The 25,708-nt window shown below is 54.3% G+C and overlaps 10 protein-coding genes across 10 annotated transcripts; 6 read left to right on the forward strand and 4 right to left on the reverse strand.

The window, feature by feature from the left end:
- Positions 1-2,336: 2,336 nt before the first annotated feature.
- Positions 2,337-3,561, forward strand: PG986_008989 (glycoside hydrolase family 43 protein; the record flags this gene model as incomplete). The annotated part of the gene is made up of 4 exons (XM_066845211.1): positions 2,337-2,741; positions 2,810-3,251; positions 3,324-3,460; positions 3,487-3,561. 4 exons carry the CDS (start codon positions 2,337-2,339, stop codon positions 3,559-3,561), a joined length of 1,059 nt encoding a protein of 352 aa, XP_066697609.1.
- Positions 3,562-6,470: 2,909 nt separating this feature from the next.
- PG986_008990 (uncharacterized protein) lies at positions 6,471-7,562 on the reverse strand (the record flags this gene model as incomplete). Its single annotated transcript, XM_066845212.1, has 4 exons — positions 6,471-6,653; positions 6,797-6,974; positions 7,073-7,303; positions 7,324-7,562. The coding sequence occupies 4 exons, from the start codon at positions 7,560-7,562 to the stop codon at positions 6,471-6,473; spliced, it is 831 nt and encodes a 276-aa protein (XP_066697610.1).
- Positions 7,563-7,907: 345 nt separating this feature from the next.
- On the reverse strand, positions 7,908-8,819 carry PG986_008991 (uncharacterized protein; the record flags this gene model as incomplete). Its single annotated transcript, XM_066845213.1, has 2 exons — positions 7,908-8,462; positions 8,502-8,819. 2 exons carry the CDS (start codon positions 8,817-8,819, stop codon positions 7,908-7,910), a joined length of 873 nt encoding a protein of 290 aa, XP_066697611.1.
- A 1,012-nt stretch (positions 8,820-9,831) lies between these two features.
- On the forward strand, positions 9,832-11,445 carry PG986_008992 (uncharacterized protein; the record flags this gene model as incomplete). Its single annotated transcript, XM_066845214.1, has 2 exons — positions 9,832-9,986; positions 10,059-11,445. The coding sequence occupies 2 exons, from the start codon at positions 9,832-9,834 to the stop codon at positions 11,443-11,445; spliced, it is 1,542 nt and encodes a 513-aa protein (XP_066697612.1).
- A 1,031-nt stretch (positions 11,446-12,476) lies between these two features.
- On the forward strand, positions 12,477-14,234 carry PG986_008993 (uncharacterized protein; the record flags this gene model as incomplete). The annotated part of the gene is made up of 4 exons (XM_066845215.1): positions 12,477-12,814; positions 12,886-13,145; positions 13,210-13,604; positions 13,641-14,234. The coding sequence occupies 4 exons, from the start codon at positions 12,477-12,479 to the stop codon at positions 14,232-14,234; spliced, it is 1,587 nt and encodes a 528-aa protein (XP_066697613.1).
- A 736-nt stretch (positions 14,235-14,970) lies between these two features.
- Positions 14,971-16,790, forward strand: PG986_008994 (DEAD/DEAH box helicase (Sbp4); the record flags this gene model as incomplete). Its single annotated transcript, XM_066845216.1, has 2 exons — positions 14,971-16,589; positions 16,640-16,790. 2 exons carry the CDS (start codon positions 14,971-14,973, stop codon positions 16,788-16,790), a joined length of 1,770 nt encoding a protein of 589 aa, XP_066697614.1.
- A 315-nt stretch (positions 16,791-17,105) lies between these two features.
- Positions 17,106-18,185, reverse strand: PG986_008995 (stomatin-like protein; the record flags this gene model as incomplete). Its single annotated transcript, XM_066845217.1, has 1 exon — positions 17,106-18,185. One exon carries the CDS (start codon positions 18,183-18,185, stop codon positions 17,106-17,108), a length of 1,080 nt encoding a protein of 359 aa, XP_066697615.1.
- A 2,768-nt stretch (positions 18,186-20,953) lies between these two features.
- On the reverse strand, positions 20,954-21,670 carry PG986_008996 (uncharacterized protein; the record flags this gene model as incomplete). The annotated part of the gene is made up of 1 exon (XM_066845218.1): positions 20,954-21,670. The coding sequence occupies one exon, from the start codon at positions 21,668-21,670 to the stop codon at positions 20,954-20,956; it is 717 nt and encodes a 238-aa protein (XP_066697616.1).
- Positions 21,671-21,942: 272 nt separating this feature from the next.
- On the forward strand, positions 21,943-22,269 carry PG986_008997 (uncharacterized protein; the record flags this gene model as incomplete). Its single annotated transcript, XM_066845219.1, has 1 exon — positions 21,943-22,269. The coding sequence occupies one exon, from the start codon at positions 21,943-21,945 to the stop codon at positions 22,267-22,269; it is 327 nt and encodes a 108-aa protein (XP_066697617.1).
- Positions 22,270-23,420: 1,151 nt separating this feature from the next.
- On the forward strand, positions 23,421-24,618 carry PG986_008998 (uncharacterized protein; the record flags this gene model as incomplete). Its single annotated transcript, XM_066845220.1, has 4 exons — positions 23,421-23,444; positions 23,499-23,661; positions 23,829-23,894; positions 24,440-24,618. The coding sequence occupies 4 exons, from the start codon at positions 23,421-23,423 to the stop codon at positions 24,616-24,618; spliced, it is 432 nt and encodes a 143-aa protein (XP_066697618.1).
- Between the last annotated feature and the right edge of the window lie 1,090 nt (positions 24,619-25,708).

Below are 25,708 nucleotides of genomic sequence, written 5' to 3' on the forward strand. Positions count from 1 at the left end.
TACCTAGATTGCTAGACAGTAGAGCCTTTGACAACGTGGGACAACGAGCGAATAGAGCCATTTCAACTGCGTTTCATTTTCGATACTGTCTTGCGAAAATAAATCTGGATTTGCATCTTGTCGGAATTCATCCGAATCGCTTTATTACGGACTAGCTACGGGCTGCATGTTTTGCATATTCCGCCTGAGGGGATCGGCGTAGCCTCACTGCAGCTTGGTGGGTTAATGGGATAACCAGCAAGCCCGCAACGGAGTAGCTGCTATTGCTGCGTTGATACTGGAATAGTTGACCAGTGGGCGAAAAAGAAAGAGCAATGAGGTCATTGTCGACACAAGAACAAGACATTATTTATTGGGCTCCGATTGTGATGCTAGCCAGTCGGCCAGTGATCAAACTACCAGTCAGTTATCTCGTTTACCAGTCGGCTGCCCCATTACCAGCAAGATATCCTGTTACTACTGCTGCACTACCTATGTTAGTGGTAAGAAGGAGGTTGTCCCACCTGCAGTGACGTGAACGAATTCTTTCGGCGGTTATACTAGAACGCAGTATTGCCCTCGACTTCCCTGCCAGCATACTAGGTTAAGAAGTTGGATCCAATGAGAACCTGGCACTGAAGATTTTGGGTGCTGACCACTATTATAGACTGCAAACAACAAACCGCTCTACGGTCAGATGGTCGGAATCCGGGCCAATAGATTTTTTTGCCGCTCGTCATCGATGACAGCGCTCACCCTGCCTGCTTGGAAGTGGAATCTGGGGAAAGTGGATAGTGTCAAGATGGAAGATCTACACAGGCAGCAGACAGCCGCTCGCTCGCTCGCAACCAATCTCTAACCCTAAGCCGAGTAAGTTTGATCAGGTCACATGTGGCTATGACTCTCATGCCAAGCAAAAGCCGCCACCGAAAGCAAAATAACCGAGTCGTCGGGGGGCAATCAGGAACCGAGATGGGCTGGGCACTTGTCCCGATCGCTGTTGATAGCGAGCACCGAAAAGAAAGCCTTTTCTCTTCAGGTATCACTTGCACGAGGAACCTTAGCCGTTACCCACATCCATGTTTTTGGGCTGGGCTTCCATGCAGTGTCGTCTCGTGTCTGGGTCGGAAGGAATTCCGGTGTGGGGGTGCATCATGTTCCAGTCGACGGGACGGCGCCACGCCTAGTCTCGGCGGTCAGTCCAGTCAACCAGTCAGTCAGTCAGTCAGCCAGACTTGCTACGCTGACATCCCCCAATTCTCATTGCACTTCGCCAAAAAACATGACATCACCCGAGAAAAGCGTCGTCCAGTAGAAGAGGTGCTTTTCAGCTCTGGTGGGATGTGATGGCAGTCGACCCGACTCGGAAAGATCTTCGGGTCTGTTTTTCTTCTTCACTTGCCACGATGCGTATGTCGTGTAAACATGGAAGAAGCAATGCCAACAAACAACACTCGTTTGAGCGTTCCGTGTTACCGAGTTGCAGCTCGCACCCAACTGCCATGCCCTGCCCTGCCTACTAATCATAATCGACATGCCTCCCGAGATGCGCCAGCCCCAGTGCCACAATCTCGCAAAAACCCACGTTTCACAAGAACCGAATCCTCCGAGCCCTTCTCTTTTTTTATAGCGCCCTGGCTAATTAGTAAGTTAGGTAGCTAGCTAGGGCACAAGGCTAGGCGATTACATGTCGATATGTTTCCAGAAGCTCCCAACTCTACCTGCGCTAAAATGCTACTCACAGCCGGAGGGTCATGTGGATGCAAGGGATCTTCGATAGATGGATGGGACGGGACAGAGACGGAAGTCGGTAAGGGAGCGCATGGCACAGCGGGGGGTCTCCTATGCGGCCATGCCGCATTCTTACAGGCTGACAGACTTGCCTTATGCATCCCGAGCCGTGGAAATGAAAATGCGAGTGCTCGGAAAACGACATCACTGCCGATCTTATGTAGCAAGGCTAGCTAAGGTGCTAGGAGGGGAACAGGGGGTAACGTGGATTCACAAGAGGAAGCCGCACCCTGGCTGCCTGGGTCGAAGGGGACACTAGGCGTCCTTCCGCGAGGAGCGCCGTTGGGCCAACCATCACCGTCACTTGACGACATGGTGAATGGGCTCAACTGACCGCCAGGGTATCTTCGGTCTCGCCTTGTCAGCCGCCAGGCGCTTGGCGCTGCCCGGCAGTTGTTGCCCGTAGGGGTCCATAGCGGCGTAACGTCATGGGTTATGGCTCACGATGAGACTCACGCATCAGTATATAACTACTGTGGTGCGACCGCACGACTATACTAAAGGATCATGTCTCAAAGCAGTCGGTCTTACACACCTCTTGTAGACGGAACATTATTACCGCAACTATGAAGAACCTGTTGCTAATCCTCCCTGGCGTCAGCCTTGCTGCCGTACTCCCCTCCTCATACACTGCCCGAGACACCCCATCGTTCCTAGAAGACAGGGCTCCGACCCTCAGTCTCACCAATGTGTCGAGGGCGGCGGCACGTGGAGACGGGACTTCGTCCCTGGGCAGACGTGCCGCCGCCGGTCCCTTTGTCGGCGACTTCCCGGACCCGTCCATCATCGGCGACGGAAAGGGTCTGTGGTTCGCCTACGGCACCAGCGCCGGCGGTCAAAATGTCCCCGTGGTGGTTTCCAACGACGTCCGGTCCTGGTCCTCGCCTCAGGAGTCGCTGCCCAACGTCGGCGGCTGGGTCGACATGAACGTCCCCGCCCCGAGGATATGGGCGCCCGATCTAGTGAGAAATGTAAGATACTTCCCCGACTGGTACACTGAAGCAGCCAAGAGCAGTCTTTGTTGACCTTGACCTACCAGGATAATCTGGACTATGTCATGTACTACACCGCGCCCCAAAAGGGGGGCAGGCACTGCATCGGCGTCGCCACCTCGCGCAGCCCCACGGGCCCCTTCTCCGCGCATGACTCGCCCCTCGCCTGCAACGACGCGGGCGGCGGCCTCATCGACGCGGCGGGGTACGACGACGGGACGAACCGCTGGGTCGTCTGGAAGGTGGACGGCAGCGCCCTCGGCGGCGCGACCAACTGCATTGGCGGCGGCACGTCCGACGTGTACATCTCCACGGCCATCCAGATCCAGCGGATGCAGCGCGACGGCGTGACGCCCGCGGGCACGCCCAAGACCATCTTTGATAACAACGGAGCCGGCGACGACGGGATCGTCGAGGCGCCGTCGTTGGCGCGGGCTGGGGACGGGTTTGTGCTGTTTTACTCGTCGAATTGCTATGCGAGTGACAACTGTAAGTTACCTACTGATAGCAACTACTGAAGCTGTAAGGGCACCTAGGATTTGAGCTAATGGTAATATCCAGACGACATCAAGTACGCCTGGTCCAGCACCGTCGATGGTGACTACCAGCGCAAGGGCACGCTGCTCACGACGGCCATGACCAACAACGGCATCTACGGGCCGGGCGGCCTGGACGTCGACTGGAACGGCAGGACGGCCGTGTTCCATGGACGTACTGCCCCGAGGGGGGCTCGACCGGCGAGAGGTCACTGTTTACGGCGGAGCTTGCCGTCAATGGACAGAACGTCGGGATCCAGTGATTGCTATTCCAGGCTCATTTGTACGACTGATACTGGCTGGTTTCAGTGACGCTTGCATATGTAGTTACGAATTAATGATAAGGAACTTAAGAATGACTCCGTATGTTTTCAGTATATGAAACGCAAAACCCTGAGTAAGGTACCCGGTGATCATTGTTTATGCTAGAACCAACGCTTAAGCTGCAGCTGTGTTCTTTGAAGTTTGAGGACAACACATGCTCGTTGGTACGGCTAGCCTGACTTGAGCAAACATCCCATGTCAATGAGTTGAATCAACCCATCTAGATGAGCTAATCGAAGGGAAGAGCGCTGTTTATACTTTTAACAAACACAATAAGAACCAACTGCACATTTCGATCGATTTTACGTTCCTAGCGGTCGACACAAATACCTCCTATACCCCCTTTAATTCACGCACATTCCAGTTTTATTTCTTTCAATTTTCCACTCCCTCCTCATCTTACATCCATCATACGATACTGTATCAAAACTGTACGCATGATGGCTTCTTTCTTAAAGCTTCCGAAGGAGCTACTGCTTGAAATAGCAGAGCGCTTGAACTCGTTCGAGAACCTGATAGCACTGATGCGCACGTGCAGAATCGCGAGGGATGTAGCGAGCAGAGCGGTCATGACGAGGCTGGTGGCTATAGATTTGCACTACTCCTACCTTTTCTGGTCGGTTTTGAGATCCAACCTCGAGGGAGTCAGACTCGCCCTGGATGCCGGCCTCGATCCCAATATTCCACTGGATGTCTACCGCGGGTTGGCCACACCTATTCCAGGAGCCACTCACATAACCGTTCGACCAAAGGGGTTTCTACACCACCTACGATCATATGATGGGTGCCCTTTATTGCATCTTGCTGCACATGTTGGCCATCCTGGGATCATCAGTCTTCTACTTGATCACGGGCCCGACCTGGAAAAAGAGTACACTTGCAGAACAGGACTGATACCAGAGCGTATCGGTAAAGATTGGCCCGTGGAGACATATACAACCCTCCAGGTCGCAATAAACCAACGCCACACCAAGGCCGCCAAGGTTCTGATTAGAGCAGGGGCTTCCCACCAACTACACAATGTAAGCGATATGCCAGCAGGACAAAGGGTGATGGCACCGAGTACATCGTTGCATCTTGCTTCACTTCGCCAAGACTTGGACTCTGTAATCTGGCTCGTCGAGAACGGCCACCAAGCTGATGTGAACGCCCTTGATGACTGCGGAAAGGCACCGTTGGCGTACTGGATCGTTTACGGATCTGAAGTCTTCGTCGGCGATTATTTAATTAAAAAGGGGGCTAACCCGAACATTATGATCTCTCCGAACTGCGATCTCCTACTCGACGCATGCTGGCATGGGAAATTTGCAGCTGCTTCGATGTTGCTTGATCACAAAGTCGAAGTTAGCAGCACTAAACCTCTCTTCACTACAGCACTTCACGCATGCTGTCGGGAGTTGAACCTTCCACGACGGGAGGTCATTTGGGACGATGACTGGTCGACATCGTTACTAAAAATCTCCAGACAAGAAGAGGTTTCACGATACGTACGACATTGGGGATTTTCGTCTCTTGAACAAAGAAATTTCATCGCAGCAAAAGGCGGACAGGGTCACCGTTGTTAAGAAGTTGGTGGATGCCGGGGCAGATATAGAAAGTGTGAATTCTTTCTCAGAAGAATGGACACTGGGCCATAGCAGTACCCCCCTGCTGATGGCTTCGCGCGCATACATGGTCGAAGTGGTCGCTGTATTGCTTGCAGCGGGCGCCTCGGTCAACGCGCGGGACTCTCTTGGCCAGAACGCCCTTCATGCTGTACTGCGTGCGACAATCACTACTTACGAGAAAGAGATGGTTGAAATTGTTACCCATTTGATAAATGCTGGCTGTAATGCAGGGGCGAAAACGAACCTAGGGGAGTCGACACTCCATAAGCTTAAGCCCATCTGGACGGGTCATTACATTCCTGACCACCATGAGCATTTACTTTCAATTATCCAAGTGTTGCTTGAGAACGGGGCAGACGCTCAGGCACGCTCACCTGACCAAATCCCTGTGTTCTGGCGTTTCTTCGAACAAGGAGATTACAGAGCATGCAGGCTGATGGTCGACTATGGCGCGGGAGGAGACTTCTCAAGCCATGAATTTCTCTACTTTCTTAAATATTACTGCACTCCGCAGCGTACTCATCTATTGGACGGTGACTCCGTGGAGACGAAACGGCCCATGGTCAGACTGCTTTGGGGGATTGACACTCGGCATTTCATCTTGGATAGGCCGCTCGCTCTGGTGGTGCTGGCCTCCTGGGAGCACTTCGACCCCGTCTTGCTGGACCCAGAAAGGCCTGCGCTGCACATCCGGCATGCAGCGCGGTGTGCATATCGACCCAGTCTGGACCCAGGACGCTGGGATCTGAGACCATACGCGATCGATATACGGAAGAGGGTCAAACGGGTAATATCCAGTCAACATAGAACCGAAGAAAGGGGGAACGGCGTCAGAGGACGCCCAGCTTAACTTGGAGGCGGAGTGGATTAAAGTGAGAGAAAACAAAGTTTGGAAATCATATGTTGAGGTTCACAGATACAGGCCTACTACACGCTATCGCCGTGGCTACCCAACTATACGAGGCGGACGCGTGTATTGTAAAAAGCAACGACCACATAGTCGGCTTGGCCATTTGGGTATCTAGTAAATTGACCAGACCTTACTTGACCCTGACGCACCGCTCTCCTGTAGACCTTAACTAGCCTTGTCGAATAAATGAGTGGCTGATTCTAGCAAGCTCAACCAATCCCTCAACCAGGAACGGAGTGGCTGGAAAACTTCCATGTCTCAGAAATTCTTCAACAATAGCATGATCACACCTGTACTGCGATTTCATCTGGCTACAAACATGCCTGAGACTTCAAGAGGACCTCCGCAGTCGGAAAGCCAACAGTGCTGGGAGCTGGGTGAAGTTCGAGTGCGCCTCAACCCGCTCCTTGACCCCGTCAGCCTCGGTGAACGCTGGCTCCTCGATCGCATCCATGACCAAGCCCTCGCGGAAGAACGTCGTGAAAATCTCATGGATGGGGCGATGGAAGATGATCTGTGCCCCAGTTGACCCCTTGTCAGCCTTGTGCACCTATACCATCTATACCATTTACCACACGCAGACATCGGCCCAGCGAGGAGAGGCGCATGAGGGAGGCCGGCTATGAAGTGACAACGAACACACGGGACAATACCTACCTGAAGCGTCGGTTGGCCCCACTCCGCCACACCGTGAATAGGGGGTACGTCGAGATACTCCCGAATGACCTTGGCACGAGTGATCTCGGGCTTGTCAAGGCCTTTCCCATCCTTGAGCTCGATGGAGCGGGTGAAGCCAGAGGTGAAGAAGACGGGGTGAAGCATCGTGGCTACGAATCTGTTGCGAGGCGGAAGAAGAGGGGAATCCCCGTCCTCTCAGGTTATCACCACGTACTTACTATGGAGGAAAGCTTTACAGGAAATACTGGGACTCACACCCCATCCGGCTTCAGAAGCTTAGGCAGCGCCTTAGCCAAGGGTTTCAGGTCGGCAATATCCATGATAGCCATGTTGAGCAACACGGCATCAAACCCGACCCTGTCAGGCTCGCCCGCCAGCAACTCGTCGAAGGCGGCAGCATCCGTCACGTCAACCTGTCGGTACCGGGTCTTGGCGGCAGCTGCTTCATCGGACTGGCGCCACTGTGCGTGTTTCAGCATCTCGGCGCTGCCGTCCGTCGCCAGGACCGACGCGAAGCCGCCCCCTCCGCGGAGGCGAGCCAGCGGGCGCCGAGGCCGTTGCCCGTCGCCAGCTCGAGGGCCTTGCTGGAGCCGCTGCCGTCGGGCCGTTTGCCGCGGGAGATGAGGCGCTCCAGGGTCGGGCGCTGCAGCACCTTCCAGTACTTGTTGCCCTCCTGTCCGATAGTGGTGTCCCAGTAGGCCGCGTTAGCATTCCAGCTGGACTGCGATTCTTGGTGGAATCCCATATTCTCCAGGCTGGTTTGTTAGAGGCTCAGTAATGCGATTCAGTATTAAGTTGGGAGGGTGTAGTTTGCAGACAAAAGTTGGAATTCGCTGTACTGTCTTGGCGACGCTATATGATATCTGTGTCTTCAGGTAGAAAGGGGTATCTTCTGGGTACATTGATGACTCAGCATTATAGGCCGCGTGAGTCACGCCGAGATGGTCGCCTACGATTGGCCGGCTGCACATGCGGGTGAATACCATGCGATCTCGCCAATGGCAGCTATTTTCATTTGTACTTACTGCAAGTAGCACGGTCCCTTTCAATGCTCCCTATGACGGCAAGCCCTATCTCCTAGCTCTCAGGCTTAAGCCGCTCCATAGAGAACCCTTAAGCCAATCACCAAAAAGTCCGCTCCGGTCATGTAGTGCGGGCAAGTGTCGAGCTGGACTACGATACCATACTTATTCATTGCTTGCCGCAAGGCCTGGTAGACCTCGTCGGGGCCAACCTCGCCCGACGGGCGCACTTCTGGCGAAAGACACCACCACATGACTCGAAAACGTGTCATGGCAAATTTCAACTCCTGCGGCAGCGGCTGCAGGTCGCCATTTGCCGCCGTATGAGCCTCGGAGCCATCGCCGGGCCTGGTGGCAGGTCTTGCAGGGACAAGCATGTTGGTTACTTCGAACAGCTCGGACATGGTGATGGGCCTGTCAACCGCCAGCGCGCCGCCGCAGATATCGCCAAGGACGGCGTGCGAGAGCGCGTCCCTCATCACGGCGCGCGCACAACGCGTCATGACGAAGCCGAGCCCGTTCCGCGGGGGCTGCTGCAGCAGCATGCGCCGCCAGCTCGCTCGGGGATGGGCGTAGGCCTTGAGGCGTCGGGTGATCCAGGGGAGCGGGGGAATACCCGGTCCCTATCGAATCCCCCGGATGCCGGGCTCGGTGGTGCGGACGAAGGGGAGCCGCTGGCCAACGGACCATGTCTCGCCGTGCTCGAACCACTCTGGGAAATGCCTGGCCAGTAGCGGGTTCTGCCGCGGGGCAGGGAGGGCGCCGGCGTTGGTGGTGGTCGCGGCGGTATTGCTGCGGGGTTCCGGGAGGAGGAACAGGTGTTGCTGGATCGAGGGCGTCTCCGCGATGCATTGGCGCCACTGGCGGCATACGCGCCGAGCGCTCACGAGGAGATCCTTTTGGTCGAGGTTGAGCAGGATTGCCTCTAGGAGCTCTGGGATCCCCAGAAGAACCATATGTTGGGCTGTTTCATTGGCCATTTTGTTTCGTTTCTCGATTGGTTCACCTGAATGATTAATGTCAAGTGTCAATAAAAGGAAATAAAGATGCTCTTCTCGCCATTTATGGGAGAAGCAGCATATATATCTTGTGCATGCTGGCTCTTCTCGTGCTGCGACATGATGCGTCCGGTAGCATCATTGCTGGCCATACCAATAAAATGCCAAACGGTCTGGAGCAAATCAGTCCTTCGTAGACTGACGTTGTCCTAGTCATGATGAACATCTTTTGCTCGCATTTTGAGATGGAAAATGTAAATAGTTGAGTGTCGTGCTTGAGAGGACCAATGCAAGCTATACGCTTTGGTCCCCTCATGACAACTACCGACCGGTAAATTTATATCTGCCGGCATGGCCTTATGCAGGTAGTCGAAAGTCCCCAAAGCCACTTCAAGCCGTTCCAATCATAGATTCGATCTCGACTGCACACATCGTGGGGAACGTTGGAAAAGTGAGGAGTGGTAGAAAGCCGTTGTGACCATCAGGCAGTCAGGGGTTGGTGGAAGGTCCCTAACCCACAGCGGGGAATGACCCTTGCCACGGCCGTTTTAGAGCAGAACCACGGGATACTGGCCAATCGGGCAGCCAAGTTTAGGCGATTCGGGATCCGCAACAGGGCTGTGAGCCAAACCAAACAAAACCAGCACCTTCCCTGTTGTCTTCCTTCCGTCGTGGGGGATCTTTTGTAAGGATTCTAGGTAGGATTCTAGCTGGGTCAACCTGCGCCTCCATTTCAATCATCAATAAATTTGCCTGACCGCGATATTTGCTGGACCTGAATAAGCCATCCCTCCATCTTTTCTCTTGGTCTCGAGAGCTATCGTTTTCTCCTATGCTCCTCACTTGGGCAAGCGCTTACTGGTCCGATAGCCGGGGAAGCTCGCCATAGGTATAACCGCACCTGTCAGGACGCTCGTATGTCATCAGCAAGTCGCGTTGCGCATCGCTTCTCGTCAAACATGCCCCCATACTAGCTGAGGATCGTACTGTAGATATGTCTGCACCTACCACGCAGATTCGATGGGCTAGGCCCCGCGTCGACTGGACGGACGAGGTCCGTGAGCTCATCACGGAGCTCTATCAGCGACAGAACCGTCCCCTGAAAGAAGTCGTGCGGATCATGCAGGTTGAACATGGTTTCAGCGCCACGTAAGATCAACACCCCAACAAAGCCTGGGGCCACCGACATAAGGCTGGCTGTCCGCTAACGGTTTCTGATAGGGAGACCATGTACAAGAAACGCATTAAGCAGTGGGGCCTCTGGAAGAATCTGCGGCACAGCGATACCACTACCACCACTTCCCGCGACCAAGTTGCTGCAGTTGAGGCGGGTAGTGGACGTGGACGGCGCGATGTTGTCATCCGAGCACGCCACCCGCATGACACACGAGTTCGCGGTCATTCTATAGATCGTCGAAAGATCCAAACTGGCAAGGCCGTCGAAATACCACATTTTGCGCAACCGCGGCATGGCCCTGCACCATCCGCCGGCAGGCGGCCTACATCCAGGGTCGAACCGACTACACTGAAGGCACCAGATGATGTACAACTGCCAGAGGAAAGTATGTACATACTACGTGAGTACATCGCCAGAGGATTCCGGACTGGTGCCTGGAGGCTAGTGGAAGAAGGGCTTCAAGACGAAGAGTGGCGATTTGACGGTGCAGGGACTCGAACCCAGGTTGGCAACTGGGCAGGTTTGGCGGAAGCAGGGATCCAGCTACTTGGCCAACACCGAACCAAGGAAGCATTTCGTGTTTTCGACGTTCTGTTCAACAAATACCGACTGCTGTTACGCGACAAGCGCCTGTTCGCGAACCTTTTCCCCTTGACCCTTACGGTCATCGTAAACTTGACCCGCCATCACCCCGAACTCGGCAGATCACTGGCAAGGCATATTCACCAGTTATGCACCATCATCAAGCCGTCGCATTTCCCACTGCACGACCGTCTTATGAAGCAGCTCTGCCTGATGGACCCCGAGACCACGTGCCTGGCAGCAAGACGCCTCAGCGATTTCTACATGGATGAACTAGAAAGCCACTCCGGTCTTAGCCAGCCCATGATCACCAATATGGGCAGCATGGCCCCCAATCTCGCCGTCCACGACTTGAGAAATTCGCAAATCTTCATCGACAGAGCGGAATATCTTCTTGCTCGACTCAAGTCGCGCGGAGAAGAACATAGCTATGCCGCCAGGTATGTGAAGGGCATCTTCGCTTGGCTGCACTTCCACACGGGTGAAGTGGAGCGGGCCTGGAAGTTGACCGCCGAAGTCCTGGCACAGCCGTTCACGGCCGAAGAGACGGAGGCCGCCCGCGACGGAGATCATATACGGCTGGAGGCCGCCAGCTACCATCTACGCATATATATTGCCACGAAGCGAGGCGACCGGGACGAGTGTCTCAGGCTGATACCGCTGGCCGCCCGCCACTTTATTGATAACTTCGGCTGGGCCAGTGTCTTGACGGTACAGTCTCATGCGCTGCTTGTGCACCGGTTAGACGAGATTGACGGCGCAGAGCTTATGGCTCAGCAGATGAGAGACGAGATGCAAGCTGGTATCGAGGCCTACTGCCGCGCAGAGATGCGCGAAAATGGCCTCTGAGGCGACTGAGCCCATCGCGAGCTAAGCAATGGAGAATCGACTTCGCATCTGCCCACTGGGCGACGCTGCAGAACTGGGATCATAATCAGGGTATGTGAGAAAAAGCCCCTCGGGTTCAACCCAAGAGGTGGGGGTAATGGTCTTACCGATATTACCAACGGAGGTAACGGAAGCGGCCACTACACTGGTGGAAGAAGAAATGCCCTACGTTTTCGCGACTGTCCGACCCTTTCGACCTTACCGTTGTCAGCCCTTGATCCGGAAACTGCATGACTCGATACCACGCATTGTGTCGGGGAGATGACCCACCCGTCATTTGGTCCCTTTGATGAAGACGGGTGCTTACGGGACAATTGTTGTGCCGTATACGGACAATGTGTACTCGGAGACGCGGAGCTCAAGGCCGGTAGATATGCGGCAGCGACCATAGATGGATGAGGTGGATGACTCGAGTGGGCTAGTGTCATGCCAGTGACTGGGATTCGATTGAGGGTCGACGGGCGCAGCTACTGCTTTGCATGTATTCAAGTTCAAGAACACCATTGGGACTTCCTGTAAACCTTTTACGGTATGCGGTGCAAAAGCAGCGTCCTATCGTCAATTACCCATCGTCTTCGGTTCTGACTGGAAACTTCCAGCTACGAAATGGGCAATCATCCCAAAACAACAGAGGTCGATGCTGGTTCTTGGAGGCCAGGAGACTGGAGGCATGTACGGTGGCCTCCGGGGCCTGGGACGGGTCAAATAAACGTGACTGATTTACTGAGAACCGACCCCAGACGCAGCGAAGGTTATAGCCATTACCATAGGCAAGTTATTTCTGTAGCTCCCAAGCCCCCAAACATGGTGTGGGCGGCTTTGGTTAAGTGGCAGGCATCCGTGCTTGAGCTATAATTGTTTTTCGCCCAAAAGAAGCAAAATGTCCTCAGCTGACGGAGCAAAACCAAAGGCAGCAATCGTACAGCTTTAGAACGCAGAATGCCGAGCCGTGGCATGTATCCTCGCCATTGAACACCACGACGTTGGCCATGATGGAACCCTTAATAAGAGTTCACCCCGACGCCCAACCCGGGGCAACCTCAGAAAAGTCCTCGGCTAGCACTCGAAGCTGCTTCAATCTTCATTCCAAGACCGATTGGTTTCTGGAGATTGGGAACGCTCTTCTTTCTTTGCTGTGCCTGGCGGGGATGATCATTCTACTGGCACGCACTCAGGACCAACCGTTATCATCGTGGTCATTACTTATCTCGCCTAATGCCGTCCTCTCAATCTTGTCTACGGCTTCCAAGGCATGTCTCATTCAACCAGTATCCGAGTGTCTCAGTCAGCTCAAATGGCTGCATCTTCTTCAATCCCCCAAATCGGATAAGTAAGTACTCACTCAAGGGTGTATAACCTCATAATAGCTACTTGATTAACATGAGCTGACAAGACATCCAGGTTAACGGACCTTCAAAAGTACGACGATGCTAGCAGAGGCCCAATGGGTTCATCGAAATTCTTTTATGAAAGACCTACCAATTCCATTTTGCCGTACCTGGGGTGCTCAATGACTCTGGCGGCAATGGCACTGGACCCTTTCACACAGCAGATCCTCCGCTTCGATACGAGACTCGCTGAGGCCGATGGAGAATATTCCGAGCTCAGATTCTCCCACATATATGATTTCGGAGCAACAGGCGGACCTGATATGGGAGGGAGTACGTTTCGTAAGTGATAGCCGTGTAAAATCATATGCTGTAACTAATCGGAGCTGCCTGGCAGAGACCCCCAGAGATAACCCAATGATAAGTGCGGTGAATTTGGCACTTTATGGAGAGCTCCAGCTACCGGATCTTGTCTGTCCCGGATCTTTCTGCCAGTACCCTGCATTCGCATCCATGGGGGTCACGAGCAGTTGCCAGGACGTTGCTAGACTCGCTCAAACAAAGTGCAGCCAGGAAGAGCAAAATTTCAGGGAGGTGTGCGCAGTTACCACGCCGGATGGATCCCAACTCTATGGAAATACCGGCTTTTCTGCCCACTGGGGATTCACTTACACACGAGTCAATACATCCCTGACCATCGTCTCGCGCGCGCCGGATGATCTACTTCATTTTGGGGTCATTCGATTTGCGCCTGGTAATGCCGATTCCATAACATGGAAGGATGGAATGAAGGTTTAAGATTGCAGTTTCTCACTATCTGCGTTAGAGTACACAGGCTGGACCATCGCCAACGGCACGATAAATCCGGGACTCACAAAGGCGTACTCCCTGAATCTCACAGAACAAGGCCCCCAAATCGGATACACCGTTCTAGACCCAGCATTCCACCACAACAGCACGTTCAGCATCAACTATCTGGATATGAACAACATGAAGAACATCTTGGAAGACGTTTTGGCACCCATTCCATTTGGCACCGTTCGACTGAACGCCCCCCTCTACAATAGTCCGGACATACCGGAGATGATGGCCAACATCTCGAGCGCCATGTCGTACCGCATGCTCAGCGGACCCAACTCGACGGTCACCCGCGTCCCCGTCCTGAACCAACAGGTCATGATCACGGTGCGCTGGGCCTGGATCTCGCTTCCGGCGCTTTTGGTGTTTACCATGTGCCTGTTCCTCGTCGTCATCATATACCAGACGCATCGCGCCGAGCACCTGATCTGGAAATCCTCCTTAACGCCGCTTTTGCTATCGCAGGAGTCTTACCCCATGTCCATGGCGAGCCAGAAGCCAATCTGGACTCAGTCGTACTTGAAGGCGCGGACGGCGGTGATCACGAATCACCTTGTTGAGTGAAGGGCCGTGTTTGTTGCTGGATGCGGACTAGAACTCGCCCGCAGAAGGATCGCCGTCAAAATCTAGCACATGATGAAGAGCGCTACATTCAAGTTTCGGTATTCTTGCGATGGGGTTGTATCTCCAGGGCTATTATATGCCACGATACTTGACCGGGCACCAACCCAGTACAATATCTCGCGGGTCAACGGCCGACGACCCACCCCTATACGTGAAAGTGGTGATGAGCATTATGTGTTCATCGGGTAGCCAGCAGGACCCAGAGTTTTCACAAAATACCATTAATAGAATAATTGCCCCTCATTTCACTCAGCGTCCACCTTGTACTTGAACAATTTTACTCATGCCCATTGCGCGCATGTAGTTGTCGGCGGCTCAAGTTACAATGTCGCGGGGTTAGACTACGGCAGGCCCCAAGTAATAGTGGAGTGTAACCGTACGCCCCACCTAAACGATCGATAACGTCTTATCGCCAAAAAAAAAGTTCAGAACTCCAGAACTCCAAAGGCCGACCGAACTGGCAGTCTGAATCCATCGTCGCAAAGTGCAGCGCATCCAAACCCACGTCGAAATGGCACCGGAAGCAAAGACACCAGCGAAAAAGGATGTCAGAGCCTGGGATGCTCTGACACCCCCCTCGCAGATTGGATCCTAGAATATGTGTCGAGTAGTGGCTTTTCGCGAATGACACCCGTGCAGGCTGCTGTCCGTGAGTGCTGCCCTCTACTACCACCAAATGCGGGAGTTGCTGACCTTGTATGCGCCAGTGCCATTGTTCTTGACCAACAAGGATGTCGTCGTCGAGGCTGTGACGGGTTCCGGAAAGACACTAGCATTCTTGATCCCGTTGATACAGAGGCTGCTTCGCATCGAAGACCCCACGAAACGCCATCATGTCGCCGCCATCGTTGTCACCCCGACCCGCGAGTTGGCGAGCCAGATTCACAAGGTCCTTCTCGACCTGATAGCCTTCCACACGACCTCCGCCGAGCTCCTGCCCTTCCTCTCGGACGATTTCGAGAAGAGGCCCACGACCACGACGCCATTCATCCTGCCTCAGCTCGTTGTCGGAGGCACCACCACGCCCGCCCAGGATTTGTCCTTCTTCCTCCGCCACAGCCCGAACATACTGGTGGCCACCCCCGGTCGCCTGGTCGAACTCCTCTCGAGCCCCCATGTACATTGCCCCCAGTCTTCCTTTGAGTGCCTCGTGCTCGATGAGGGTGATCGCCTGCTCGACTTGGGATTCAAGCCCGACATCCAGAAGATTTTGGCACGACTGCCCAAGCAAAGAAGAACCGGATTGTTCAGTGCTAGTATTAGCGAAGCTGTGTCCGAAATCATCCGCGTGGGATTGCGCAACCCCGTGCGCGTGTCCGTCACAGTCAAGAGTTTGAAAACCGGCGGCATCATCGAAGACAGGCGAACACCAGCGTCGTTACAGATGACGTACCTGGTTACTCCCGCCAGCCGGAAGCTCCCAGCGCTTGTACAGATCCTGGACAAATTAGAACAACGGCCGCAAAAGACTATTATCTTCCTATCAACATGCGCTGCAGTTGACTACTTCCAGCACGTGCTGCCGCCACTGCTCCCTGAGGGCTACCAACTCGTGCCCTTGCATGGAAAGCATCAGCCCCAGGTTCGCCAGCGGAATTTCGACAAGTTCCAGACTTCGTCCCAGCCCATCATTCTTCTTACCACGGATGTTGCGGCGCGAGGTATTGATATCCCCCAAGTCGACCTTAGTGTACAGTTGGATCCCCCGTCAGATGTGAAGGTTTTCATCCATCGCGCTGGACGTGCGGGTCGTGCGGGAAGACGAGGTCTCGCCGTGGTTTTCCTTCACCCCGGAAAGGAGGAGGACTATGTGCAGTTCCTGGACATTCGAAAGACGCCGATCACGCCGTTGTTACACCCGGAAATTGATGTCAGCGATGCGGAAGCGTCTGCAGTCACAGAGAAGATCAGGGATCTGGTCAAGGAAGACCGCGCCCTCCACGAAAAGGCCCAGCGCGCCTTCCCCTCTTTCATCCGCAGTTACGGGAAGCACCAAGCCAGCTCCATCTTCCGCATAGACGACCTGGACTGGACGCAGCTTGGCCGCGGGTGGGGCCTGCTGAAGCTCCCCAAGATGCCCGAGCTCAAGTCGTTCAAGGGCGACAAGAAGCTGGGCGTCGCGATGGACTGGGACGCGTACGAGTACAAGGACAAGGCGCGCGAGAAGGCGCGGCGGGCGGCACTCGAGGCCGAGGACCCGGCGGCCGACGCCGAGAAGGCCGAGGCGTTCAAGTCGAAGCGCAAGCGCAACGCCGAGGCCTGGAGCGGCAAGCACGAGCAGGAGGGGTCCGGACCGTGCGCCGCGAGAAGCGCCGCAAGAAGAAGGACGCCGAGTCCTGGAACAGCATGACGGAGGAGGAGAAGCTTAAGGCGCGCGAGCTCGACGAGCTGCTGGCCGAGGTCCGCCGCCAGAACCAGGCCAAGTTCGCGGCTGAGGCGGCGGCAGCGGCTGGTGGGGATGGTAAGGGTGATGGGGAGTTTAAGGGGTTCGATTAGAAGCATTATATGAATGAATACATGCCTCGAATTAATAGACCATTTATGGGACTTCACAAGTGTGCAAGGTGCAGAACTACTTTCTACTGTATGACACCAAATTATTTTAGTCACAGAGTAAAGAGTTGGGTATCGAAAACGGCAATATCATTAAGGCCTATGTACGTAAGTCAAAACAGTAAACGATTGGGTATCCTCTGGTCCGCCCTCCAGTATGTCCGGTCCGCATGTCTTCGTCAGTCAATTCATCCACCACCAAGGGTATTCATCAAAAATCAGGCATCACGTCCTTTCGTTTCTGGTTCTCTCTTTCTCTTAGATGTTCTCAACCACGCGGGCGTTCATGGCCTGCTGGAACCCCTTGTCCCCGGAGCTGCTGAAGGGGTTGTCGCCCGTGCTCGACTCGCCAAAGTCCTGATGGCCTTCGTTACTGGCGAGCGCGGCGTTCAGGGCATTGGCCGGGATGTTCTGGGAGGCGCCGGGCAGGAAGATGACCTTGGAGTTGGCGCTCTTGGCCATGGCTTGCATGGCCTCGAGGTAGCGGATCTGCATGGCCGGGGCGCTGCTCAGGATGTCGGCGGCCTGGCGCATCAGCTTGGCCGACTCGACCTCGGCCTTGGCGGCGATGATCTTGGATTCACCGATACGCTTGCTCTGGGCGGCCATGGACAGCGACTCCTGCAGCTCCTGGGAGAAGATGATGTCCTTGATCAGCATGCTCTCGACCTGCACACCCCAGCCGCCGGCGACGTCCTCGATGATCTCGCTAATGCTTTGGGCGATCTCCTCGCGGCGCTCGATGACGTCCTGCAGGATGCGGGCGCCGACGACATGGCGCAACGTGGTCTGGGTACGCTCTATGAGGGCCTGCTTCACGTTGGCGATGCCGAAGGCGGCCTTGTGGGGGGAGATGATGTGGTAGTAGATGACCGAGGTCAGGTGGACGGTGACGTTGTCCTTGGTCATGCAGGTCTGGCGGGGGACCTCGACGATCTGGATCTTGACGTCGACCTGGAGCAGGCGCTCCGAGAGGGGGTTGATCTTGGTGAGGCCCGGGTCGACGGCCTTGTAGAACTTGCCGAACTTGGTGACGAGGCCGACGTTGCCCTGGTGGACCTGCTTGTAGGGGTTGGGGCAGCAGACGCAGCAGGGGATGGCGCCGAGGGTGCCGACGCAGGCGCCGAAGGCGTTGACCATGGACCCGTACCAGCCCTCCGGGTTGGCGTCGTCGCCGACGATGGAGGCGTAGCTGGCCTGCAGATCCCGTGGGCGTGGGGGCTCGACCACGGTGGTCATGTTCTGATGTGGGCGGAAACCCTCGGCTGCTGCCGCCGAGCTGCCCCCATTGGTGGCACGACCCTTGGACGGGGTGGTGGAGGTGGGTTGGTGTTCCATGGTGGAGGCTGTCGAGGTGTCACTCATGAAGATGGGGTCTAATGAGGGAAATAATGAAATCGATTCCTGGTAGAAGCGATGATGGGATTGATTGATGGATGTTTGATCAGTAATATGCCAGAAGCTCAATCGATGTCTGGAGACGGGGCCTCGGGTGTTTTAAGTATCAATCCCAGTGAGTTGAGTAAGTCGAGGAGGAGGACGGAAGCTACAGTGGGCCCCGAAGTGGGACCATACCAGCGCAAGGTTATTGCGGGGAAACAGCAGGGGGCTGTGTTTTGTTTAGTACTTGTCGAGCTTTCCTCATGCAGGTGCACTTTTCTGTTTTGGGTACAAACATGAGGTCCATTTCTTCAATGTGACAAAAAGTACACGATGAGTCGCTGCTTGTGTCCTGGGAGCAATCATCTCTCAGTTGGCGACGATGGAATACCTTGCAGTTTGGTGTAATCTCTAACGAACGGGAGGTAGCATGATATGATACTCTTGTGTATCACGGAGATTTCATTCAACATGAATCCTTCCGACTAATTCAAGAGCTCACCTGTAAGTACGTTGCGCTCCTTCGAGGCGTTTTGATCTGGTACTACCAGTGCCGTGTGTAAGTCTGTCGACCTGGTATCCTAGGCGATTGGCAATTGGGATTGAGCCAAGTGGGACGGACGTTCTTTGGATTGATGTCAGCCTAATGAGGCGCGGTTCTTCGTGCCTCAGTGCAGTCCGCCTTGGGCACTTCCTCCTTGGTGGTCTTTTCCAATACGGCGTACGCGAGATGACGAGAGGTCACTCTCAGGAATGTCGTTGTCATGGATATTGGCTGGGGAACAGCTTGACGGATGTTGCATGGTCAACGATGGGCAGCTCCGACCAATCAGGCCCCCTCGAATTCTCAAGCGGCTGCACCTGCAGGGTTAATCTGATATTTTCCGTGAAAGCTTGGCGTGGAACATTTTCACTCAGATCTTGACAACGGCTGAATCGGCAAGCTCCCAAGCCTTCTAGCTTCGGTCGGCTGACAATGGCTCCTCTAGGCGAGACAAATATTGCCAATTCCGCGCCCGACCGGTATGGTATGGGCTGATCCGGTTTCACGAATAACACCTCGTTGTTTTCAACAATGACGCCACCCATACGCGGGCCCTGCCACTACAGAGAGCAGAATGACACACAGCATTTCCAGATAGACGATGGCATCAGATGACTCTAATGTGCGAATGGGCGATTATTTGACAGCCCGGGCAGCAGATTGCCTGGAGGTGGCCATGCACCAGCGATAAACTGCTGCCTGGATGGAAGCTTTCCAGAAGCCTTCCGTTTTTAGTACAGGTAAGATGAGCTTACAGACGCAGCCCACCAGACGAGGTGAATTCCCCCAGCGGCACAGATTCCAACTTCAACACCAATGCCTTCGCCACCCTAGGAGGTTCATGTTCTGTATCTTCTGGAAAATGCGAAGATCAATAGGCTGACAGGCTGGCAGGTAAGCTAATCCCAACCCAATCGATTTGCCAGGGCGAAGGTGGGAGTAAGGAGTTGTGGCAGGTGATAGATGCTAGTATGTATGATGGATCTGTTCAACATTGCTCCGCCACCTTCGGCACAATTCTCTTACTACACGTTGGCCTTGACTAGTGGCTAGTGTCTACTAGATCCCTTCCACATTGTCGGCTGAGGTCCACCTCCGCCCTTTCAGGAAGAGGCGAAGGGGAAAGAAGGGCAGATTGAGCTGGTTGCGCCAGTTAGAGTCGCCGACTCGGCGATCCAATACGGCCTCGCCCACCCCGCCCTTCACCGCCGGCCCGTATTTTGCTGACTGGTCCCCACTTCGGCACTGCCCCGGCCGGTCCAATGACCTCGGAGGCTGCAACTCGGTGCTCCCCTATGTGCTGCTGGCTTCCGCTCCGTAAGCGAACAGCGGCCAGCCAATATGCTTAGTGTGAAGGACAGTGCATAGCCTCAGGTGCTGGATCACGGGACCGAAGTTAGGCTGAGTGACATCACTTCAAGAAGGGTTCTGGCTTGGCAGGCAGAACGTTCCAATTCTTCTCCGGTCCCGAAGTGTATGTGAGTATCAAGGTCGGCGGTATATCATCGCACAGAACTGAAATCGCAATGGCCAACAGGATTCGTGCAATTCTGTAAGTGTGCAGAAGGCCAAGATGAGAGTATGTATTCATGCAAACAAGGTCATGCTCAAATCACCAGGTGCCAAGGAAAGACCAGCTCTGCATTGCTTGTGCATGAGTTAGATACTGAGAAATTTGATTTTTTGGCAGTTCATTTCTGATCTAACGCCCCTTTTTCGTGTCCGGAGAATCCTTATTCTTGGATCTCCCGCTCTATCACTCCAGCCCAGCAATTCGCTGACTAAATACGCCAACCATTGTGCTTAGATGTTATTTCAGGGCTGGCGATGCAGAGAAGGCTCATTCAGCGCTTCTTGTCCCCATCGAAGCGGTCTGCGAGCGCAACATAGGCATTGAAGATGCCACGCTGGGACCCGGACGCCAACATTCCATGGCTTATATGGTCCTTCCCTGCTGTATTTGCAGCATGACCCGGATGACGGACATGTTCTAAATGCCATGAGAAGAGTATACCCAGTTGCCTGTACCTGAGACCATTCCAAAAGAGACAAACTGTCTTTTGATGATGTAGTGGATCTGAAGCCAGGGTTACATGATTTTCCACGATAAGTTATCATCACACCTGATTCCCGCGAAAAGCCTAGGCTGCTGACTTTTCATCAATATCGCATAATATATCGGTCAAAAAATGGGCCGTTCGTTGCTGAACTTCTTCTTCGGGGCAGCAATGGTCTTCTTCTTCTTCTCTTGTCCCGTCACCGGACCAGCAGGCGCGGAGCGCACGGAGCGCACGGAGCAGGCCTGGGATGAGGCAGAAAAAGGTGACGTGCAAGTGCGGGGGGAGGGACGATATGGAGGGGAAGAAAATGCTGCGGGTGAGTCGAAGAGAGGCTGGTTTCTATTGGAGGGGAGGGCCCGAGGAGGGATCTCCTGGCTGGAGGGGGATAGCTGCGTGCGGCAGACGGTACAAACACCTGGCGGACCTTGGTTCCTGTTCTGGACTTCGCGGCCACCTTCGCCACCGCCACAGCCGTCGCCGCCGCTCTTGGCCACCCAACCACCAAGCCGTTTGGCTGCCCTGAAAAGACGATGGCCGTAATGCTTGAATAGGCGAGCACCATGGTGGAGAACCCGGGCTGCTAGGGCAAGAAGAACTAAGTATCTGAACCAGCGGGACCAAAATCCTGAGGTCGCAGCGAAGGCCTTGATAAGCTCCAGTTGAGATCCTACGCCCTGGCTTAGCAACTTCCGTCCTTCTACCCAAGCAAACGAGCTGGTGATAGAGCTGTTCTTGGGGCTGGGACTAGGACCGGGGTTGGGGTTGGGATCGGGGTCGGGCTGGGTTGGCGCAGTTGGGTCGGCCTTTTCGCTCTGGACCGTAGCAGTCGAGTTGGGCATCTTTTCTTCACTCTTCTTGTTCATCTTCTCCTGCTCCGGCCGAGGAGCAGGCCCGCAAGGGGAAGAGATGGATATGGGGTTGGGGGTGGGAAGAGGTAGAAAGGAGGACGAGTAGGAGGAGAAAGAGGAAAGAGGGCGCGTAGGATTGCATCTCGCCGTGACCGTCGCCGCGGGAATGACCCCATTGTTTATTCACCGCCGATCACCTGGCCCACCTCGTACCAGAAGTGCACTCGCGAAGGAAAACCCCATGGGCCCAATCACAGCCCCTGATGTCGATCGCGACTTCTTTCTCTTCTTCCTCCAGGTTCTTCTTGTTCGTGTTCGTCCTTACCATAATTTTGATCTTCTTTATCATCTCTCTCTTCTCTTCTGCTGGTCGGGGAAGCGCGGAGGACGGGGGAGGAAAGGGAGGAGAAGATGGAGGGAGGTATTCCGTCCTCGCCGCCGCCGCGGCGACGGCCCACATTCCCGACCCCACAGCCGGCCCCGGAGCCAGCTCCATGGAGGCAATACGAAAGGCGAAGCTGCCGACTCTTTGGTCCACTGAGGACTGGCAGTTCGCCCACAAGGAGCAAGGGAGATGTCTAATCTTCTGATCTGAAGGACTGAGATCCGGAAATGCATGGCCTCGTTCTTCCAGAACATATAAGCGGAGCCTCACCGTGTCACTGGCACGTGCGACACCAAACCGTCGGGTATCGTTCGCCGGGCATGAGCAATTACAAACCAAGAACGGCACATGATCAGGGGCATGGGGCACGGGGTATACACGGCTTCCAAGCGCAAAAGGCGACCACAGTAAGAATGACATCAGAGAAAGATCACATAGCCCAACATGTCTCTCAATCAGCTCGTAGGTCTTCACGGTAAGATTCTGGCGATTCGACAGCATCATTACCCCTACGGGGAGCTGTACTTAGGTTTTCCCAGGACGAAAGGAGGAACTGTTGTCGGGAATCCTCGATTGTGCCAAAGGGATACCAATCAATATTAATGTCACTAACGAGACATTAATTAAAACATTCACGGTTAACCAGGGTCAAATGTTCGCCATATCATGAATTGAAATGGTGAAGGAATGAAATGATGTCAATTCATACAACTCCTGCTGATGAGTCTAATGACCGGCGTAAAATGAGACTTCCGACACCACCTCCCTCCCACATTCCCAAATGGCAGCGAACACACCGATCCCAACAAATTAAGACGTATTTTACGGATTAGAAATGCTTTCATGACAGTGGCGTAACGGCCAACGCGTTTGTTAAATTGGATAGACTGGCTCGTCCGCCACAAACGGAAAGCATTCTAGGAAGAGCGGCATTTTCGGCTGGAAGGAGCCAGGTTGATGCACATCGATTCTTCATATGGAACTTGGTCAAACTGCGAGTTCTTTCCACTCAGTCGCTAGGTAACATTGAAAATAGGTAATCGCCAGCGCAACTCCCGTCAATTTGGTTGTTAAGCTATCGCAGCCCGGGATGCTAGCGATGACGACGAAAAGTGTCAATTGCTGGAGCAAGTTCACGACGAATTGCGAAGACTGGAGGTTGTCCCTCCTGGGGTAACCAATTAGATCGTTGATATTTTGACCAAGGCGCAATACCAAATCAAAGGCCTTCGATTCGATCAGCCGGGGAGAGCGCGAGGTCGATAGGGCCTACCTCCTTCCCTAGCTACTAGATTAGATCTGGGCCTGCCACCAAAGGGAGGCGCTCCTTCTTCCACTTGGCAATGCAACATCATCATGGCAGGAGCAATACAATGTGCTGTAAGAAACCGTCGTGCATGAGTGCCGCGTCATCGACCTTCGCGTCCTGTCTAGAAGTCTGGTGATGACTGGGACGAGGTAGTCGTGAACGTCTTCGAACACGGCACCGACTTCGAACTCCGCATGCCCAGCCAAGAGGATTGCATCCGGAACTGCGAGTTCGAGAATAGCGCCCTGGCTCACGAGGTCGACAACTGGATGAATCTGCAGTCTTTTGGTGCGGAGTCTGACTTCGGGGACGCTCTACTACGCCTTTTCCCCCATGTGCATGAGAGACAAGGTCCACCACCGAAGACGACGAAGACGACCACATGGTCCCTGCTCCTTCTCATACTGTCTTTCTTCTTCTTTTTCATCATTTCCTCCTTACCTTTCCGCTTCTAGTCCCGGTCGGAGCAGGAGAACACGACAAGGGCGACAAGGGCGACCAGGGCGACCAGGGCGAGGGCGGTAAGGACGGAGAAGATGGCGGTCCCGGTGAAAGAGGCCCCCATGGACCCCCCGGGAACTTGCGTCTGTACCGCCCAGCGGTACCAAGGCTCCTTCGGCCTTCTCCCTCTCTCCGACTTTCCCCCTACTCGTCATCCTTTTTCGTCTTCGTTTCCCTCCCTCACAGGAGAAGAAGATGGCTGTGGCGAGGGCAGTCACGACGACGACGAATAAGAAGAAGAACAACAATAACAAGAAGGTATCGAATACGACATCAGAGCCAGTTATTGGGCCGCCGGGGTCGCCCTCTTGGGTAGAAGACTAGTCCACGCTCGCCCAAGGGCTCGGTGGTTTGGTTACCTTTATTTATTATGGGTGGCAGCTTTTGGGGCCGGCGGTGTTGAAGCCGGCTGTGTGTTGGTTGTGGGCGGGGGTGTGTTTGTTGTGGGCGGCGGCGACGGCAACACGAGCTCCTCCCTCCCCCTCCACCCTCTTCCTCCTCCTCCTTCTCCTTCTCCTCCTTCTCCTCCTCCCCCTACTCCTCCCTACTCCCCCCTTCCTCGCAGGGGAAGACGGCGGCGGCGATGGCGGCGACGTTGTCGTCGATGATGAAGAGGAAGGAGAAGGCGGCTCCGGCTCCGGCTCCGGCCAAGAGGGCCCCCTGGCGTTAAGAAGAAGAAGGACCGAATATCATTATCCGAGTGTACGATACGACGACGACGACGAAGAAGAAGAAGAAGCATGAATAGCGCAGAGCCACCCCTCACCTCTTAAGACATGCTTAGGGGGTGGGGGGGCCTGAACCATGGAGACTGTGGGTCAGACGCTTCATCCATCAACAGCGTACCCGTTCAGGTCTAGTAGGCATCTTCCAAGCTGAAGCCAAAGCAGCTCCCTCGCCTTGCTACAATCACAAAGCAGGCGTAAAGGCGACATCCAATCCAAGCGCGTTCATCCACACCACAACACCACACCACCATTCACTCTTCACTCTTCAACAACCAACTCGTCCGTCAACACCACCAACTCATCGTCAGTCACCTCGGATAGCAACCAGATAACACACTCAACCATTCGGTCCAATCAACCTTAGTCTTCTATCTTCCAGATCCACTCTTCCAGAGCCACTCAGCGGTTCCGTCTACATTCAGAGGAGTCATCACCTCGAATTCACACATGGAGAAACCCACTACAAACACGGGAGGAATCAATCTTACGCCACGTCGAACATGGGAGAAACCGCATTTCAACACGGGAGGAAATCCATTCAGTCCTGTTCAAGTACATCAGACATTACTTTCCACACAGAGGGTATCTTCCAACACAGGGACCATCACTCATCTGCAAACCTTGAAGGCAATATTCACACATGGAGGCAATACTCATAAATAAGGAATACACCTGCTATCACTCGAGGACGGAGGCACACTCGAGCATGGAGGTACACTCGAGCATGACGTGTCGCTCAATTAGGGGGGCACGCTCACATCCAGGAGGCTCCTCTTCTTCCGGCTTCTTCGTCCGGCTTCTTCGTCCAGCTTCTTCGTCCAGCTTCTTCTTCCGTCTGCTCGCTATATCGACTTTTTCTACCGTCCTGTCGCGTCTGGTCCTCGTCTCTCTCCTTGTACGTATCCTCACATACTGCGCTGTTCTCTGACCACAAGTTTACAGCGCCAAACTTTCGGCGAACCTTGGTTCTGTCACACTCACGGGCTGTCGCTTAAGCACAGGGAATTACCTCACAAAATGCTCAATCTAAAAATTACACACCGCAGTACACCCACCCTTCGCCATCGTTCCCAATTCATACAGTCTACCACAGAGGACCATCAATC

This window comes from Apiospora aurea (genome assembly GCF_038362705.1).
Source record: "Apiospora aurea strain CBS 24483 chromosome Unknown utg000006l_segment0_segment0, whole genome shotgun sequence".
Classification (NCBI taxonomy): domain Eukaryota; kingdom Fungi; phylum Ascomycota; class Sordariomycetes; order Amphisphaeriales; family Apiosporaceae; genus Apiospora; species Apiospora aurea.